Raw genomic sequence first — 15819 nt, forward strand, 5'->3', positions numbered from 1 at the left:
TGGATTTCAGTGACAGAAAACAGAACGCTGCGTATTTTTGTCAGAGTTTAATTTGACAAATAAAAAAACAACTCTGCGGGAAACTCATTTAAATGGGTAATTACATCCACGCAGCATGGCTTGCAGGGCTTAACAAGGTGCGTAATGATGTCCCCTACCCCAGCGATAAACATCATCACTATGTCCATTTCCTTCACTCCGTTTAGCCTTCTATCATTTACGTGTGGACCCATCAACCTATACGCCCAATGCCATTATCCCTACTTTTTGCATTTAGGTACCTCTCCAGTAAAAATCTTTGAACATAAATTGTTGTACGACTAATGCCATTATGTGCCTGTTTCTCGTTCCACAGAAGAAAAACAAAATCCCCTTCCTTTGATGTTTAATAGGTTTACCAGAAAGTTAATTCATTCCACATGACAGAGCTTTTAAAGTCATTTAAAATATATTTTCTTTTTCAGTGCTGTCGTCTTGAAGCAAGTAAAGTCATCTCAAAAGATGGATGAATAATCAAGTTGATTAGTACCACATGATTTTACTTTATTTTGATGCAACTGTGTGCTTGAGTGTCTCTTGTGTATAACACGGCCGGAAAACGTCTGTTGGAGCAGATATAGTCTGTCGATGTTATCAAGATGTTCAGCCATTTGATGATTCTATCCTGTATGGTAGAGACTTAAAGGAAATAGAGTTAGGGCAAAATGTATGCTGAAATAATACCACCTTCTACGTTTGCAGGTACAGTCAAATAATAATAATATTTGTTTTTTTCAGGGGAGAAAAACATTGTGTACCAATAATAGAAATGTGACTTTATTGCTTTCTGTAGAGGTTGATATGGTTTGTGCAATAAAAATCGCCTCATCCCAACACCACATTTTACAGAGATAAATACCATGTTTCAGGCAGCAGCAATACAGGTTGGCGAAAATCATTGGCATTCTATAAATAGACCTCTCTCCCCTTCTTCCTTTCTGTCTCTCCTCGTTTTTCTAGGCCCTGCCGTTTCTCTACAGTATAGCTATTACTCCCTCTGCATGCTCCTCGCCAGTCACATGCGGTTAAGGACACATACAGTGACATGTGTACATCAGACGTCCGTCACTCATGTGTTTTGACTCTTAAGCTCTTTGGCTGGATGCTCTGATCCCGACGAGAGGGTGGCAACCCGGCGGGCCTGGCTGCTTCCGACTGGCTGCCCGGGGTTGTTATGTCATTTCATTGTACCTCTGCAACATCGAGAATGACGTGCAGTGATGGGGTGTGGCGGGTTGGGGTCAAGGCTATAAAAACCCAACCAAGTGTAAAACTAGCACTGGTTGTGCATGAAGCGAAAACCATCTTGTTGAGTAATGTCAGAAAATCACCCTACAGCTTCACCAGCTCTGTGTGTTAAACACAATGGGAGGAGCCAGCTGAGAAGTGCAATAAAGAGGGCACTGAGTACATCACTGTCACACTGTTAATTTATTTCTGACAGACGAGGCTTTATTTCACCTTATAAACACTGACACTTGAAAAGCCGAGCATTTCTGAAGTCTCTGCCTTACAAATAACCTCTCTAAATAATTAAGAGGTTCATCTGCCACTCAATCAGTGCGCATCTGAAGCTTTTGGAGATGAAAAGATTCATTCTCAAATCCTTTGAAAGGAGGAGACTTTAAAGAATGCAACATACACCTCCCACTCTTCAAATGCATCAAAAATAAACCCCACCAGGATTAGTCTTTCTATCTCTTTGACAAACCGTTCAGAGTTTTGGAGTGTTTTTTTTGTCATTTGAGAATCTGTTTTAACTGATTTAGACTGATTAAAGGGATCATAACATTTACAAAAATGTATACTAAATTGTTTTTAAACCAAAGGTTGTGATCTCGTTCGCTAGAAGATAAGGATTGATTTGCGCTACTGTGGTAAACATAGTTGTAAAGGACAGGAGAGTTCTTTCATTTATGCAAGTCTAACGTTCATCCTGTTTTAAATGTGTGGACCATAACTGAGGACATTTTTCAATTAGTTTTTGCTGAAAATGTCAGACCCACTCATTCACTTTTACTCACTATAAAATGGCATTGAAAACTGTGAATACAAAGCTGACAGTCAGACACTGCAAAAATAAAATCAGGCAATTAACTTCTACATTTTGAAAAGAAGCCCCAGCCAGCGTCTCCTGTTGCAGTAATGCACGCATTCAGCAGCAACGTGAAAGCTGAGACGGGTTTTACTTCCACTTTGTGCTCCTCTGCTTTCCATGTTGTCATTTCCCAATTACACTTTCAACCAATTGTTGATGTTCTCTGCTTTCTGATCACAGTGTGTCAACAAAAGCTGAAGGATTCTTCCAGATCCAGCCTGTCGAGATTCATTTTAGGGACTGAATTTCCACTCTGAATCTGCACCATCCTCTTGACAAAAAAATTCTGTTACATTGAAAAGCTGCTAAAATGAGGGAAATATAAATCATTTTGTATACTGTAAAAATGTCTACACTGAGGAAAATCAGTTAGCAACTGCAGTAAATATGTAAGTTTTCATTAACACTAAAGCTGCCCTATAAAATCTAACACTACAATGACAGACACTATTGAACGACTCTTATATACAACATTGAAAGTTAAGCCCATCTTCAACACCAGGCCAAAATCAACATCAAAAGAGTACTTTAAATGCAGAATCACAACAACGTTTGATTATCGAAACGTGTTACAATATGCCTCTCGCTTCTTCTTCTAAGATTTGTGAGTCACTCGTAATGATGTTAATGATAATGTCACAGCCCATATTTCATATAAATGTGACACTCCATAAGGAATGTTGTGTGTGCGCGTGTGTATTCATGAGTACGTGTGTTGGGGGAGATTGGCAGTTTCAACAGATGTGTAGTGTGCGCTGACAGCATGACATCTACTTTGCATGCTCAATATGACACGTTTGAATGCTCCCATGCATATTGTCCTGATGTGTAGTGATAGCGAGGGATGTGCAGACACGCTGGAACCACTCCCTGTTGTCTCTCCTACATCAACATCAAAATACCTACCTTACTAACAGGGAAAAACAGCAAGACTGCTCCACTTGAGATACCTGTCCGTTGTTTCTTTTATCAATTTTCATTGTCTCAGTTAGGTTCATTTGGTTGACGGTGAGAACTGAACAATCAAACACAAAATGTCCATCCATATCTCTTTTGTCAAAATCTGACCCTGACACGGTGTACGCTACAATACAGTATTACTGAGACTGTGCATCGATTATCAATCCATTTCTGCCAATACATCCCACACACTGTTGATTTAAGACTTTCCTCTTTGATAACATTTATAGTTAGGGCTAGCTCAGGCTTGCGTTGGACCAGCCCTTAGTTATGTTACTACAGGGTCAGACTGCCAGGGGACTTAAACTTACTATTACTGTATTATTATTATTATAAGTCAAATTTCTAGTATTTGTACAGTTCTTGTTATTGTCGTAGTTGCTGTCCATTTCTTTCCTCACTCAGGTGAAAAATGGTTTCTTACCATTCGAGGGGAGTTTTTCTTTACCACCATCACTTACGAAGAATGTTGGGTCTCTGTAAACAGGTCCAGATGCCTTTTTTCACTAATTAATCTAACACATTTTTCTGATTCCTTTATCACCTGTGCCAAAGAAAAATATCTTGAATTAGGCTAATCAATGAAGTAAGACATCTTATTTTGCTATGCTCATTATCTGCAATCACAGGTGTGAGAAGCATTAGTGCACATTACAAATTAAAAAAACATTCTAGCCAAAGGCCATTCCTTTACTGCATAATTGTCTCCCCTACCAAGTGATTCACTATAATTAAGCCATGGAAGACAGCTCTATTCTCCTGTGAGCGTTCATATTAGTGCTACCACAGGCAGGTCTAACAAACATCTCACAGCTGATGCTTTTCAAAACAATGGACAGCAACAATGTTCAGGGAGTTATATACTGGTACACATTCTCACAAGGGAGAATATAATGTACACAATGCAATCGCAGGCATGAGGCCTTTGGGGAGACATGTCACTGTTATCTTGGCAAAGTCTGCTGTGTTTGTGTGTGTACGCGTGTGTGCCAGCGTGCTTTGTCTGAAGCAGGAAAAGCTTTACTTCAGCTGCTCTGACATAAGCAGGATGTTTGCTGGCCCACATAAACTAACAATGTAGGAGAACTTTGCATTGATCAAAAACACAATTTACAATTAGAAACCAGCCCATATCCTCTTTAACTTCCCGAGAAAACCTAATCTGACCTCGTCTCCACACTCTGATGGCTATGATCATTTCAATCTACGCGTTTCTAAAAATAAACAAACACAGAGTTATCATCGTGCCCTGGTGGAAAACAAAAATCTCTTTTGCCCAGCATCAATGAATCATGGATAATTATGAGGTTGCCCTCAGGATGAAAGCTATTTTTTGTTGACAAAGCAGCCTTAGTAACCACAACAGTGCAGCCACTTGTGTGTCCTAGCCTGTCAATGGGATGTCTATTGGATATGGGTTGAGGACTTGTGGAGTCAAGTGGTTTCAAGCCCAAGCTTGCTCATTGTAACACGGCAATTATCAGTCATTTCACTGCTGTTTGTTTGTGCTATAAATGGCATTGTGATTATACCAAAAACATTTTTAATTTAAGAGCAATATTTGAACATACTGTAGAGCGTCTGTCTCTTGCAAATGTCGCAATGGGGCGGAAAGAAAACAATGACAACTGTTGTTGCGCTGGGATTACTCTGTTGGAGGTTATATGGCAGGCTCTCGCTATTACTGCTGTTTCTAACGCACTTTCTCAATTACACACACACACACACACACACAGACACACACATTCTCTTTTCTCAGTCTAGGGAAAATATGCAAAAGCCGGGTCAAAGAGATGTTTGTCAACATCATGTGCAAGGCCGAGAGCAATGGAAGCTGCATGCTAAACAGGTCCGGGCCTCTATCAAGCCAATCAACTGCCTCTAAGCAAATGAGAAAACGTGGTGGGGCTCAGACACCTGGCACTAAGACTCAATCACCCTCGCTCACTTCTTCCCTTCTTATCTCTCTATCTGCCCTCGCACATATCTATCAAGACTCGCCCAAGCTTTGCGTATGGAATCATCTAAATCAATCTTCAACCCTATTTGTCTCCCTCTTTACTTTTTCATTAGCTGAAACAAATAAAGGCTCCCCTAATCCTGCGGCAAATGTGCTTTTATTGGATGGTTAAGCCACAGAGACAGGAAGCTTGCTGGAGCTTTTAACAACGACGGTTGATTCCTCTGTGCAGCCAGACCCACATTTTTCTTGGCTGAGGAAAGGCTGGCGGTGACCTGCATAGCACTATACCAGCGAATACAATCACAGCATACGGGTCACTGCGTGTGCCTGCTGAAGCTTACACCTCTGCCTCCACTGACCAGATAACTCCACAGGACAACCCCCGACAACATTTCTCATTCCTTCCACCTGTGTTACTCACACACAATCTCAGTCAGAAGCAGCTCAGACAGGCCCAGTAAATCAGCATGCCTGTAAGTAGGTCTCATTGACCCCTCAGGATCCACCGGTGCCTGGATCTCTCTGGATCATCCAGTCAATACATCAATATCCATCTTGTGTTTCTTGTTTTAAGACACACGCTCCCAACCCCCACAGCTTCTTCTTCTCACTGAATGTCAAACAGAAATTGGAGTCATCAATTACAAGTGTGTGCATGGAGCTGGAGCTTATTTTCTGCTGTCTGTATAGGAGTGAGCATGATGCACATTCTTATACAAACACACACACACTGATGCATGCTTTCCCTATCACACACACACACACAAACATCCCATGGGATCAAGGACGAGTGGGTCATGAAGAAAAAGGTTTCCAAAAGAATCCAATAGACCAGTTCATACATACGCAAATCTATAAACTAAAGATTAGCTAGTCTGCATACACTCTGTCAGCCTGAATGGTCTTTCAAGTGAGACCTCCCCTGCTCTGCTGGAGCCATGCACGGTACGTCAGGGTGATTCAATGGCTGCCTGTGCAGAGTGGCCATGCGGTAACACTGCAGCCAAATGGACAACACACAGATAAAGCGTTTAAGCAATGCTTATTCTTTCTGCTAGCACCTGAAATGATGTGTAGTGGCGCTGATTAGCGGGGTCAATACATCTGGCAGGTTCTCAGCACTGACAAAGAGAAGGAAAACAAGTGGAGTAGGAGAGGCCAAATAATCCACTTTGTCAGGCCTCCAAATTCTGCTTCACAAAGCGCTCTCAGTCGCAGGTCAGCCTCAATGTCTCGGCCCCTTGAAATGCTTTGAAGGATTCCACTCAGATCGACTGACAGAGCGTCACTCGTGCCATTTCAGAGAGCTCAGCTTTCCATCAATAACAGGGAGACATTTCACTGACATTATAATCTGTGGCACGATGGAATGCGAAATATATGTGTTAAAAGGTGGTGCATCGTTTCTTTACAGCTCAGTCTTAAGATTCTGCACAATCCAGGAGCCACAATTAAAATAATAAATGAAACGTTTAGTCATGAGAATCAATTTTAAAACCACACCTCCCATTCTCCTCTACCCCCAACACCCAAAGCAGCCCAGCCAAGTATTTAGGACAGAGCACAGCGGATTGTATCTCACCTCTGGCAGTGGCATGCCGTTGATGATGAGGTCTGGCTGCTGGTGGGCCTGCCCAGTGAACGGGTGCTGATAGCCATGGTTGGGAGCTGCATTGCGGGAGTTCTGGTTCTCCACGTTGAGGAAGGTGCTCTCGGAGCGCCTGCAGCCCAGCGGCAAGCTCTGCTGGTGGTAGTCGAAGTAGTTGAGCGAGGAGGTGAGAGACGAGCAACTCACCACATTCATCTTGTCTGTCTCCTCGACGTCGCGTGGCACCAGGCGGATGTCGTTCTTGCTCAGCTTCTTCTTCTTGCTGGACTTCTTCTGGTTGCCATATGAGTACTCCGCCACCCTGCGCAAGTAGAAGAAACTGAACAGACTCAATAAAGCAGTGTTCTGCCTTCCCCTCCCCCGTCCACACAGTCAAATAGCACGCCCGCCATGCCAGCTCGGGCGCTGCTCGACCATGGGTGCCAGACAAACGCTCATTGCCCGGATCCAGGGGTGGAACAGCACACTTAAATGACTCCCCACTCCCGTCTTGCAATAGAGCTGTTATCCCTTGTTTGTTTGCATTTGCATGCTCAACAATCAACATGTCACAAACAGGCAGACAATATGCAAACATGCCAAAACCACAGAAGCAAAGCAAAAGAACACACTGGTACTGAGCAGCACTACCGGTATATGCAATCATATTCAAAGCACACAACCCACAATAATTCTATTTTTTTTCTTTCATAATCAAGCGAGCCCACTAGCAGCACGGAGTGCACGAGAACTGCAGATTCAAATTCATTTAGCTTTTGTCAGTAGCTGGTGCAAACCTGAACTGAGTATTTTGACTTTAATAAGAGCAAATGAGCAACACAGCCACGTTTTATCAAAGCATCATCAGATTGGGGGAATGATCCATTCTTCCCACAGCCTTGCAGTTTTCCACAAGAGAACAGATGCTAAGTTCTCTATGGTGATGACTACAAACCTCACTAAACATATTCCATATAATTTGTGATGTTTTCACCATCTGCATAACTTCAAACTCTGGAGGAAGCCATTTTTAACCTGTCGGCGTGGAGCATATGGTTTATTTTCTGTTAAAGCCAAAACCGAAACTATAGTTACCCATGAAATCACAATATCTGGAATGTCTCTGTTCCTGCTTCTTGAACGTCTCTGCCCCCGCTGGCCTTTGCTCCTCACTAAAATGCATCTCTAATCCTCTGTCGCTTCTAAAATCACACTGGCCAAGACGCACCACTGTAGTTTGTCTTTTTCATTTTTCTTTTAGATTGCATCTTCAAAACAGCGCCCTCCCCCATTCTGCACCCCTTTGATTCGGAGAAAAGAAAAAAGCAGCTGCAAGAGTAGAAAATACTCCATCTCTTTTTCATTTATCATTCTAACATGTTGTCTCTCTACTCCGTGCCCAAATTGAAATCTGGGAGGGGAAATCTTCCGAGTCAGACAGACTGACAGAGGACAAGCAATAAATTGGAGATAACTGCTCCTCATATTCGAGGTGGCGACTGAGAAGCAGAACACATCAGTGCTGATTAAAGCTCCCAGCAGGGAGAGTGGCTCACACTAGGAGAGTGAAGTACCGAAAGCAGTTCTGAATTTGGAATTTGTAGTATTCTATTCATTGTTTCTTCTGTCAACAAAATAATCCTGACGTGTAAAATGTTTTATTGCATAAAGTAGCTGTTGTGATCGAGATAGCGACACACAGGTATCCTTCTGTATGGTGTCGAGTTTGAATAAAATATTTTGGTTTTTGGTATTCTTACGATGAAAAGAGATGTGGATTCTTCCTTTCAACAATATAAAAGGTAAGTGGAGTAGTCGTACTTTTTCTAAGAGCTACAGAGAGAACAAGAATTGATTTTAAAATTGAAGCTCTGCAATTCACAAAATGTCGAAAAGCACTTAAAACTGGTAACAATTTCAACCAAACAGTAGATGCGAATAAAAATACACAATTCAAAATCTATATTGAGAGAAAAAAAAAAGAGCAATACTGGAGAAGAATATTTTTTCATGACTACATGCTTGAAAAATGCCCAAAGTTAACTTTGAATTAAGAAAATTATGTTTGGAGCAAAATATGATTATAGCTTCAGGTTAAACTCTCAAATTCAATCTATATGTAAATTTATAGTGGTAATGTGGCACAGGGAAATCAAAGCCAGAGCTGATGTTCAGATTGATGAACAAAACAGAAAGTTCAATATGCAAGGTCCGGAAAATAATAATCTGCTCCTTTCCAGGGAAACTGGGTAAATAGTTAATGATGATGTGATTTACGTGACTTTTTATTATCTATATTTTAAATTTTGTTTTTTTTTTAAATCTAATTTTATTGCTCCAGATATTCCTTGATGCAGAAGAAAGCGGAGGCAAATCTGAGTGATCCTTGAGGACTGTCCATAATCACACTGGATTAAAGCTGATAACAGCCAATCAGCCACGGTGGACGTTAAATAATAAATGTCTGGGACTGCTTTTGAACCAGCGGGACGTTAATTGTCCGGCAACACAGCCGCAAATTGAACATGACAGTTGAACCGTCATATTTATGAGTCAATTGGTTACAATGGGAGGATTAAAATCAATCAATCACGTCTCCCTAACACGGAACACTGGGCTTCAGCACAATGTGTCTGATTTAAAGCAGTCGGGTGATTCGTCTACCTCAGTTTCAGCTGTGTGGAGTGGGGAAAAAATCTGCAGACCTCACATTCGGGCCTACGTGCTGCATGACAAAAGCAATGCACTCACAACTTGCAGTTTCAGGCACGATCGCGGACACACGCACAGGCACGGGCGCACGCTCGCTCCCCATCTCACCCATATGCGCGCACACACAACACACACACACAAACACACACACAAGATTTAGTCAGTACCTGCAGTTGTACGTCCGGATCTCCTTGTTATCCCTCTTGCACTTGACCGCCACAAAAATCATGGTGACAAACAGGATGGCTGCGATGGAGCCCAGAGCGATGATGAAGATGAGGGACAGGTTGACAGGTCCGATAGGCTCCTGTGCGCTCAGGTCCGGCGATAGGTACACCACGATGTAGGCCGAAGCGGACAGGGAGGGCTTGCCGTGGTCCCTCGCCACCACTGTGATCTCATAGGTAGATTTGGCATTTTCCCCAAACATCCTGGTGGAGCGCACCTCTCCGTTTACCTGGTCGATTTCAAAGAAAGCCCTGTCCCCCTCTGAGATGGTGTAGGTCAGCCGCCCGTTCTCCCCCTCATCGTAGTCGTCTGCTTTAACCTGGGTCACCATGTAACCCACCCCAGCGTTTCTGGGGATGGAAACCTCCGCTGTGCCATTAACGAGCGGAGGATTTGTCATCACAGGTGTGTTGTCGTTGACATCCAGGACGACAATACGCACCGTGGCGTTGCTTGATAAAGAGGGGTTACCATTGTCTCTGGCCAACACTTTGAAATCAAAAGTCCTGGTGTATTCATGGTCGAATGATCTCATGGAGTAAATGCGGCCCGAGGGGTTTATGCTGACATACGTGTTTACATCCATGTGCTTAATCTCACCGGGGATTATGGAGTAGGAAACGGTGCCATTCATCCCCAGGTCCGGGTCTTCTGCCGACACCGCTAGCAGACATGAACCAGGGAGGTTGTTTTCCATCACCATCTCTTGGTAGTGTGGTTTGAGGAAGTGGGGAGGGTTGTCATTTTCATCTGTGACTTTGACTACCAAAGACTTCGTTGCGCGTAAAGGAGGCGTGCCACTGTCTTCCGCTTGGATAGTCAAGTTGTATGTGTCCTTTTGCTCTCTGTCCAGCCTGCCATCAACAAGTATAGTGGAGAAGCTCTCGTATTCTTGAAGTCTGAACGGAACATTGCCCTGCAGTCTGCACTGCACTTTGCCGTTCGCCCCAGAATCCTTATCGGACACCCTCACCAGCGCAATGACATATCCACGCTGCGCGTTTTCACTAACTTCCACCACCTCTGTGTTTAGTGAGAGTAAACTGATGACAGGTGGGTTATCATTCGTGTCCATCACATTCACTGTGACTTTGCAGTGAGCTGGGATAGAGTTGGGACCTAAATCTTTGGCCTGGACGTCGATCTCGTATATTTTTGCTGCTTCATAATCCAAAACACCGTTAACGGTGATTATCCCGGTTCCGGGGTCAATATTGAACGTGTCCCTCGTTTTCTCGGTGACGTAACTGTTGAACGAGTACACAACCTCTCCATTAGTGCCCTCGTCGGGATCCGTTGCATTCAAGTCGATGACTAATGTATTGATGGGGGAATTCTCCATCACGTTAACAGTGTACACTGGCTCGTCAAAGACAGGGTTGTTGTCATTAGAATCAATTACCTTGATATTTAACTGGACCGCGCCTATTTTAGGGGGGTCTCCTCCATCTTCTGCGCTAATTTCATACGTATAGTGGGACTGGGTCTCCCTGTCCAACGATTTTTGCACAACAAGCTCAGCAATTTTAGACCCATCCCCTCTGGTCTTTATTTCTAGTCCGAAAAGCTCATTTGGAGTGATGGAATATGATTGCACTCCAAAGATCCCCGAGTCCGGATCGCTTGCCCCCTCTAGGGGAAACCTGGTACCAGGGGAGGCGTTCTCAGAAATTTCAATGTCAATGTGGCTCGTTGGGAATCTGGGTGCGTTATCGTTCAAATCCTCAATTTCAACCTTGATGACGCAGATCGCCATAGAGTTTGACATGACTTCTAGGGAAATAATGCACTTTGGGTTCTGTCGACAAACTACATCCCGATCTATTTTCATTTGGGTTGTAAGGATTCCTGCTGGACTGAGTTCCACCCATCGTGGTTCTGAATTGGAAATAACCCTTAAGTACGGGGGCTGCAGAGCAATCTGAAATCCTTGCTTTAGCGCGTCCTTTGTCACGTTTCCAATTACTGACCCGGGCTTCATCTCCTCGTTTATTCCATACTTTAGGTTGATAACAGCCTCGGCTGCGACCCAATACAAGAGGAACACAGCAATTAATTGTATTAATTCCATCTCCTTGGTTTGCATTGTACCTGTTGAGTTTTTGTCTCAGCCTGATAAAGACCTCGCTAATTACGCACGAGAATGCACGTCAGAGAAAAACCGAAAAAAATGTTCCAAATGAATCATCTCATTCAAATGTCCAGAAAAGTGTTTGGGTGACAAAAAGCTCTTGTGTATGCAAATTATATCATGGCGTGAAAGCTATAGTTGTAACAAGTGCCTTAGCCTATTTTACTCTTCTCAGGCAGAGCACATCCTCCGGTCTACTGCAGCGGGCGAAACATTGGGGACGACAGATCTGTGAAAACATGCTGAATCTTCTCACAACAGTGATTTAACCGTGTAAATCCGCGCAGCTCTTCTCAAGCGGCAAACTGGTCTTACACATGACTCATATGATGAACTGTCCATTTCCAAGTGGGCTGAAAGGAGGGGAAATGATCAGACTGCATAAATGAGAATTCCAGTGAGCAAGTCCACAAAATGTTGAATCTTCCGTGCAGATGAATGACTGGGGTTCAAAAAGTCCGTGTTACATTCTCCGCCTTGATGCCAGCAAATACTTAAATCGCGTTTTGGATTAACATCTTGCTCTGTGTGAGATATTACAAGCAGTGATAAAAATGTCGTTTTCGGCTGTGTGCTTTCAAACTGCACATCGGATGACAAAAAAAAGCTAAAAAGGATCTGCAGTCACAGAATTATTCAACAACTCAAGTCCGGATATCTTTGTCTAAAGAACATGGGTGTGATTGAGGGAATGTCTCATCACATAACTGAAGTCCCGATTACCTTCTTTTTTATTTCCAGCAGGTTTTGTCTTCCATCCCCTCCGCAAGTCTTGAAGCTTTTTACTTAATTTCCTCGCATCTCACTTGGAAAAGGCTGCAGATATCCGGATAATTAGTCCATGAAAAAAGAAAATCCTTTGAGCCAAAAGCCAGTGGGGAGGAAACGATGCAAGAGCCTAGAGTATGTACAAAACGCATTTCATGTTGGGTTGCAGCAAAGTAGAAGCACAGGAGCCTATATCCAGCCTGGTTGGGGCAGAAAAACAGAAAGAAATCACCATTCGTTGCCAGTAGGCTGTCTAGTTTGACTCCAACAAGCGCTCCTCTCGCTTCACTGGTGCACACTGGCGGACGCGCAGCTCCGAGCCGAGCGCTCAGTCTCAGGACCTGCAATCCCCTCAGCCAATCAGGGGTTACACAGGAGGGCTGGGAGCTGCTGGTGGGTGGGGCAAAGTACAGCAATGAAACACGGCCAACTACCTGTTCTCCTGCAGATGGAAGACTCAACGGGCAATTACAGCATACAAGTTGAAACACGAAGCTGTGTATTAGATGCTCGCGAGAGCAGCAGTTCCAAACGCGAGGTCTGGGGACCCGTGGGGGTCCTTGAGACAGTGTCATCGGTGCTCCAGGAAGAAGAAAAAAAGAGTCACAGACTAATTTCTCCCAGTGGAGGCACAGAAGAGATGCTAAGGATAACTTTTCACAGATGTGTCCTTGTGTTCTCTTACAGTAGCCAATGGGCAATTATTTGACAGGAGTCATCTTTTACAACACAGATCTTCTCAATGGGGACCCTGGAGGATATTGTGGACTTAAATGGATCTGTGTCTGACCCTCAGTGACATGTCACTGCATGGTAAACTCTGTACCAGAGCAGATATCACTTTGGAAACAGATAGCATTTCCTGCTTCCTTCTGCTGCATATATTACGTTTTAAGTTGCAACTGTGCGCATTATGTTAAATCATTCATACCCTAACCTGGCTCCCTTGTGCAATACTATGAACCTAAGCAATGCCGTGCGTGGACTCAATCATGACTATTCATTATAGATTATGGATTCCATGGAGCAGCGTGCTGGGAGGAAATCTTGCCATAGGTGAGATCATTACACAGAAACACGTTTGTCATAAAAACAAGGTTTTCTAACATAACATTAGCCTTGAGCCTATCGATTACACAAACCCCACTGGGACACACAGAGTTAAATATCATCATATTCTTGAATTGTTTGTTTCACACCTGCATTTCACATTCAATACTTGTGGATGAACACCAGTAGAGACAAGCCTACAATTGAGCTAGTTTAGTAATACAGAGCATAGTGTCATCCAACGAAAAATAATAAATTGCCTTCACTCTAATTAAATCGTTTGTGTTTGTCAGCTGCAAAGTCCACATGTAGAAAGGTTAATAACGAGGTGGGTGGACTGTGGCCTCTCTGGCCTGCCGCTAATCATCAGAAGAAAAGAAACAACGAATCAATTATTAGCTACAGTGCGTCACTTCCCAATTATCTCCGTGTAACTCAAGTCGCCATTATATCGAGGCTCCTTATAACGTGACAAATTCACGGCCGTCACGTGTCAGCCAAAAAAAAAATAAAAAGGAAAACTACTCTGCCAAGGAATAAAATGAGGGGGGTGAATAAATTTCCTCTTGTTGCTCTGCACATATTCTCTCATCACCCTCCCTGAAATCTTCTCATTCAGATGGAAGCGACACTCGGTCGCAGCCGGTCCTTCACACACTCTCACACACACCCACCCTCCTCCAATGCAGTCAGCCAGCCTGCTCGCCTCTCGCGCGCGCGCTCTGCCGCCATCACACATCCTGTCGAGGGCAGGCCGATTTCAAAGTCACAAGGGTGACACCTAGCGTCCGCAGCCGCCGCTCGATTCTGTTATTCCAGCTTGTCCATTTTTACCCCCAGACTGTTTCACCCCAATGAAAAACAACCGCGTGCCACAAGAATAACAATGAAGCACACTGGCAAATCAATTTCCTCTTTCTATCGGAATAGAAGTCGGCAGTTTGACCATAATTAATGTTGTCCAAGAGGTGAATTAGTTCTGAGCCATATCCAATCATTGTTAATCAATAAAGAGTGATTGAACTGTGTATGGGAAGCAGAATAAGGTCATTGTTGTGCAATATGGAGCAATAATTTACCTTCTTTATTTCCGTTTTTATTTATGACACATACTTAAACTGTGTCAGTAAATTAAAGACTGGAGGATGAACAGTAGCAGCTTCACTGGGCCTATTGCAGGGTACTAGACGGACATAAAACCGTTTATAAAATTCAGAATGTATGACCGTCTCTGTTTCTATACATTACAGGTTACACAAGAGTAAAGGGAAGTCCAGAATTACTCGCCACCATCATGAATAATACTGTTGTAAAATAAAAATAAAAAAGATGAGGCCATGCGATATCCTAAAATAATCACTGTTAAACGCCTCGGATGGGATATCTTTTTGGTGGGAATATTTTCCTCTTCTCTTGCATAACGCAATCCCATCTTGACAAACAAGCAAGTATCAACAAAGCAAGTTGTTTGCTCTTCCATAACACTTTTCAAGACGTGTTGCTATCGCATAAGGAGAGCGCCTGAAGAATCTTTAAGCTCATAAATTCTTAATGTCAGAGAGTTAAACAACCGTAGGCACTGACAGGGGACTTTCTTTTCCTCGGGGCTTTCTGATGGCTGTATGTACAACTTAGTGCATGGAACGTTTTGTATTTCTATCAGTCTGCGATGGTGTTACAGAGGCTTGCATTGGCTGCTTGATTCTAAGCCAAACAGGTGCTCCCTGCATGGAAACAGAACAAAAACACAGTAAAATGTGCTTTTATTGTAACAAGATGTCTGCGAATGATCAGGAGACTATACTGCTTATATGAGCAGGGTTTTTGTTATTGGACCTTTTGTTTTTATTGTATTCATGTGATTAATATCATCTTCACAGTGAGTTGGTTCATGTCTAAAGGGTGGAGTTGCGACTTCTGCCGTTTACCCTACAATGTAAAGGTTTAACATCCTTGGCCTTCATGTTTTCGTCCAATTCGGAGTGCTGCAGCGGCTGATGACGGATGCGAGGGTTAAAAATATCGCAGATTTTTTTCTTACCGCTGCAGTTTAGTGCAGTGTGCACCGCCTCCAGCAACAGGGTTGGTCATAAACTATTGTGCCGTAATTTAGCCACAATGTGTTTCTTTCTCTCGGAGAGTGGTGGCATATATCATTTATGAGTTGCAATCTACCTCAACAGCCCTCCTGCTGTCAACGTTCTTTTGTGTCTTTCATTGATTTTACCGCTATGTTAAAATCCTTACATTTTCTGTTGTGAGTGGTGGTGCATTGACTGCTT

General features: G+C 43.2%; 1 protein-coding gene across 8 annotated transcripts in view; it reads right to left on the reverse strand.

The window, feature by feature from the left end:
- pcdh19 (protocadherin 19) overlaps positions 1–12909 on the reverse strand; it is a 54524-nt gene extending 41615 nt beyond the window's left edge. For 2 of the 8 annotated variants that reach the window (XM_031862519.1, XM_031862518.1), the window contains exons 1-2: positions 9528–12909; positions 6856–6988 (exon numbers count right to left, since the gene is read on the reverse strand). In XM_031862519.1, coding sequence (XP_031718379.1) covers positions 6856–6988; positions 9528–11674 — 2280 coding nt within the window. In that variant the 5' untranslated portion in view covers positions 11675–12909. Of the gene's footprint in view, positions 1–6642; positions 6989–9527 lie in introns of all 8 variants that reach the window. The other 6 variants (XM_031862515.1, XM_031862514.1, XM_031862517.1 and 3 more) reach the window with 4 other exon arrangements.
- Positions 12910–15819: the final 2910 nt, after the last annotated feature.

The sequence above is a fragment of the Anarrhichthys ocellatus genome, unplaced genomic scaffold (assembly GCF_004355925.1).
Source record: "Anarrhichthys ocellatus isolate YVR2014 unplaced genomic scaffold, GSC_Weel_1.0 scaffold27, whole genome shotgun sequence".
Taxonomy (NCBI): domain Eukaryota; kingdom Metazoa; phylum Chordata; class Actinopteri; order Perciformes; family Anarhichadidae; genus Anarrhichthys; species Anarrhichthys ocellatus.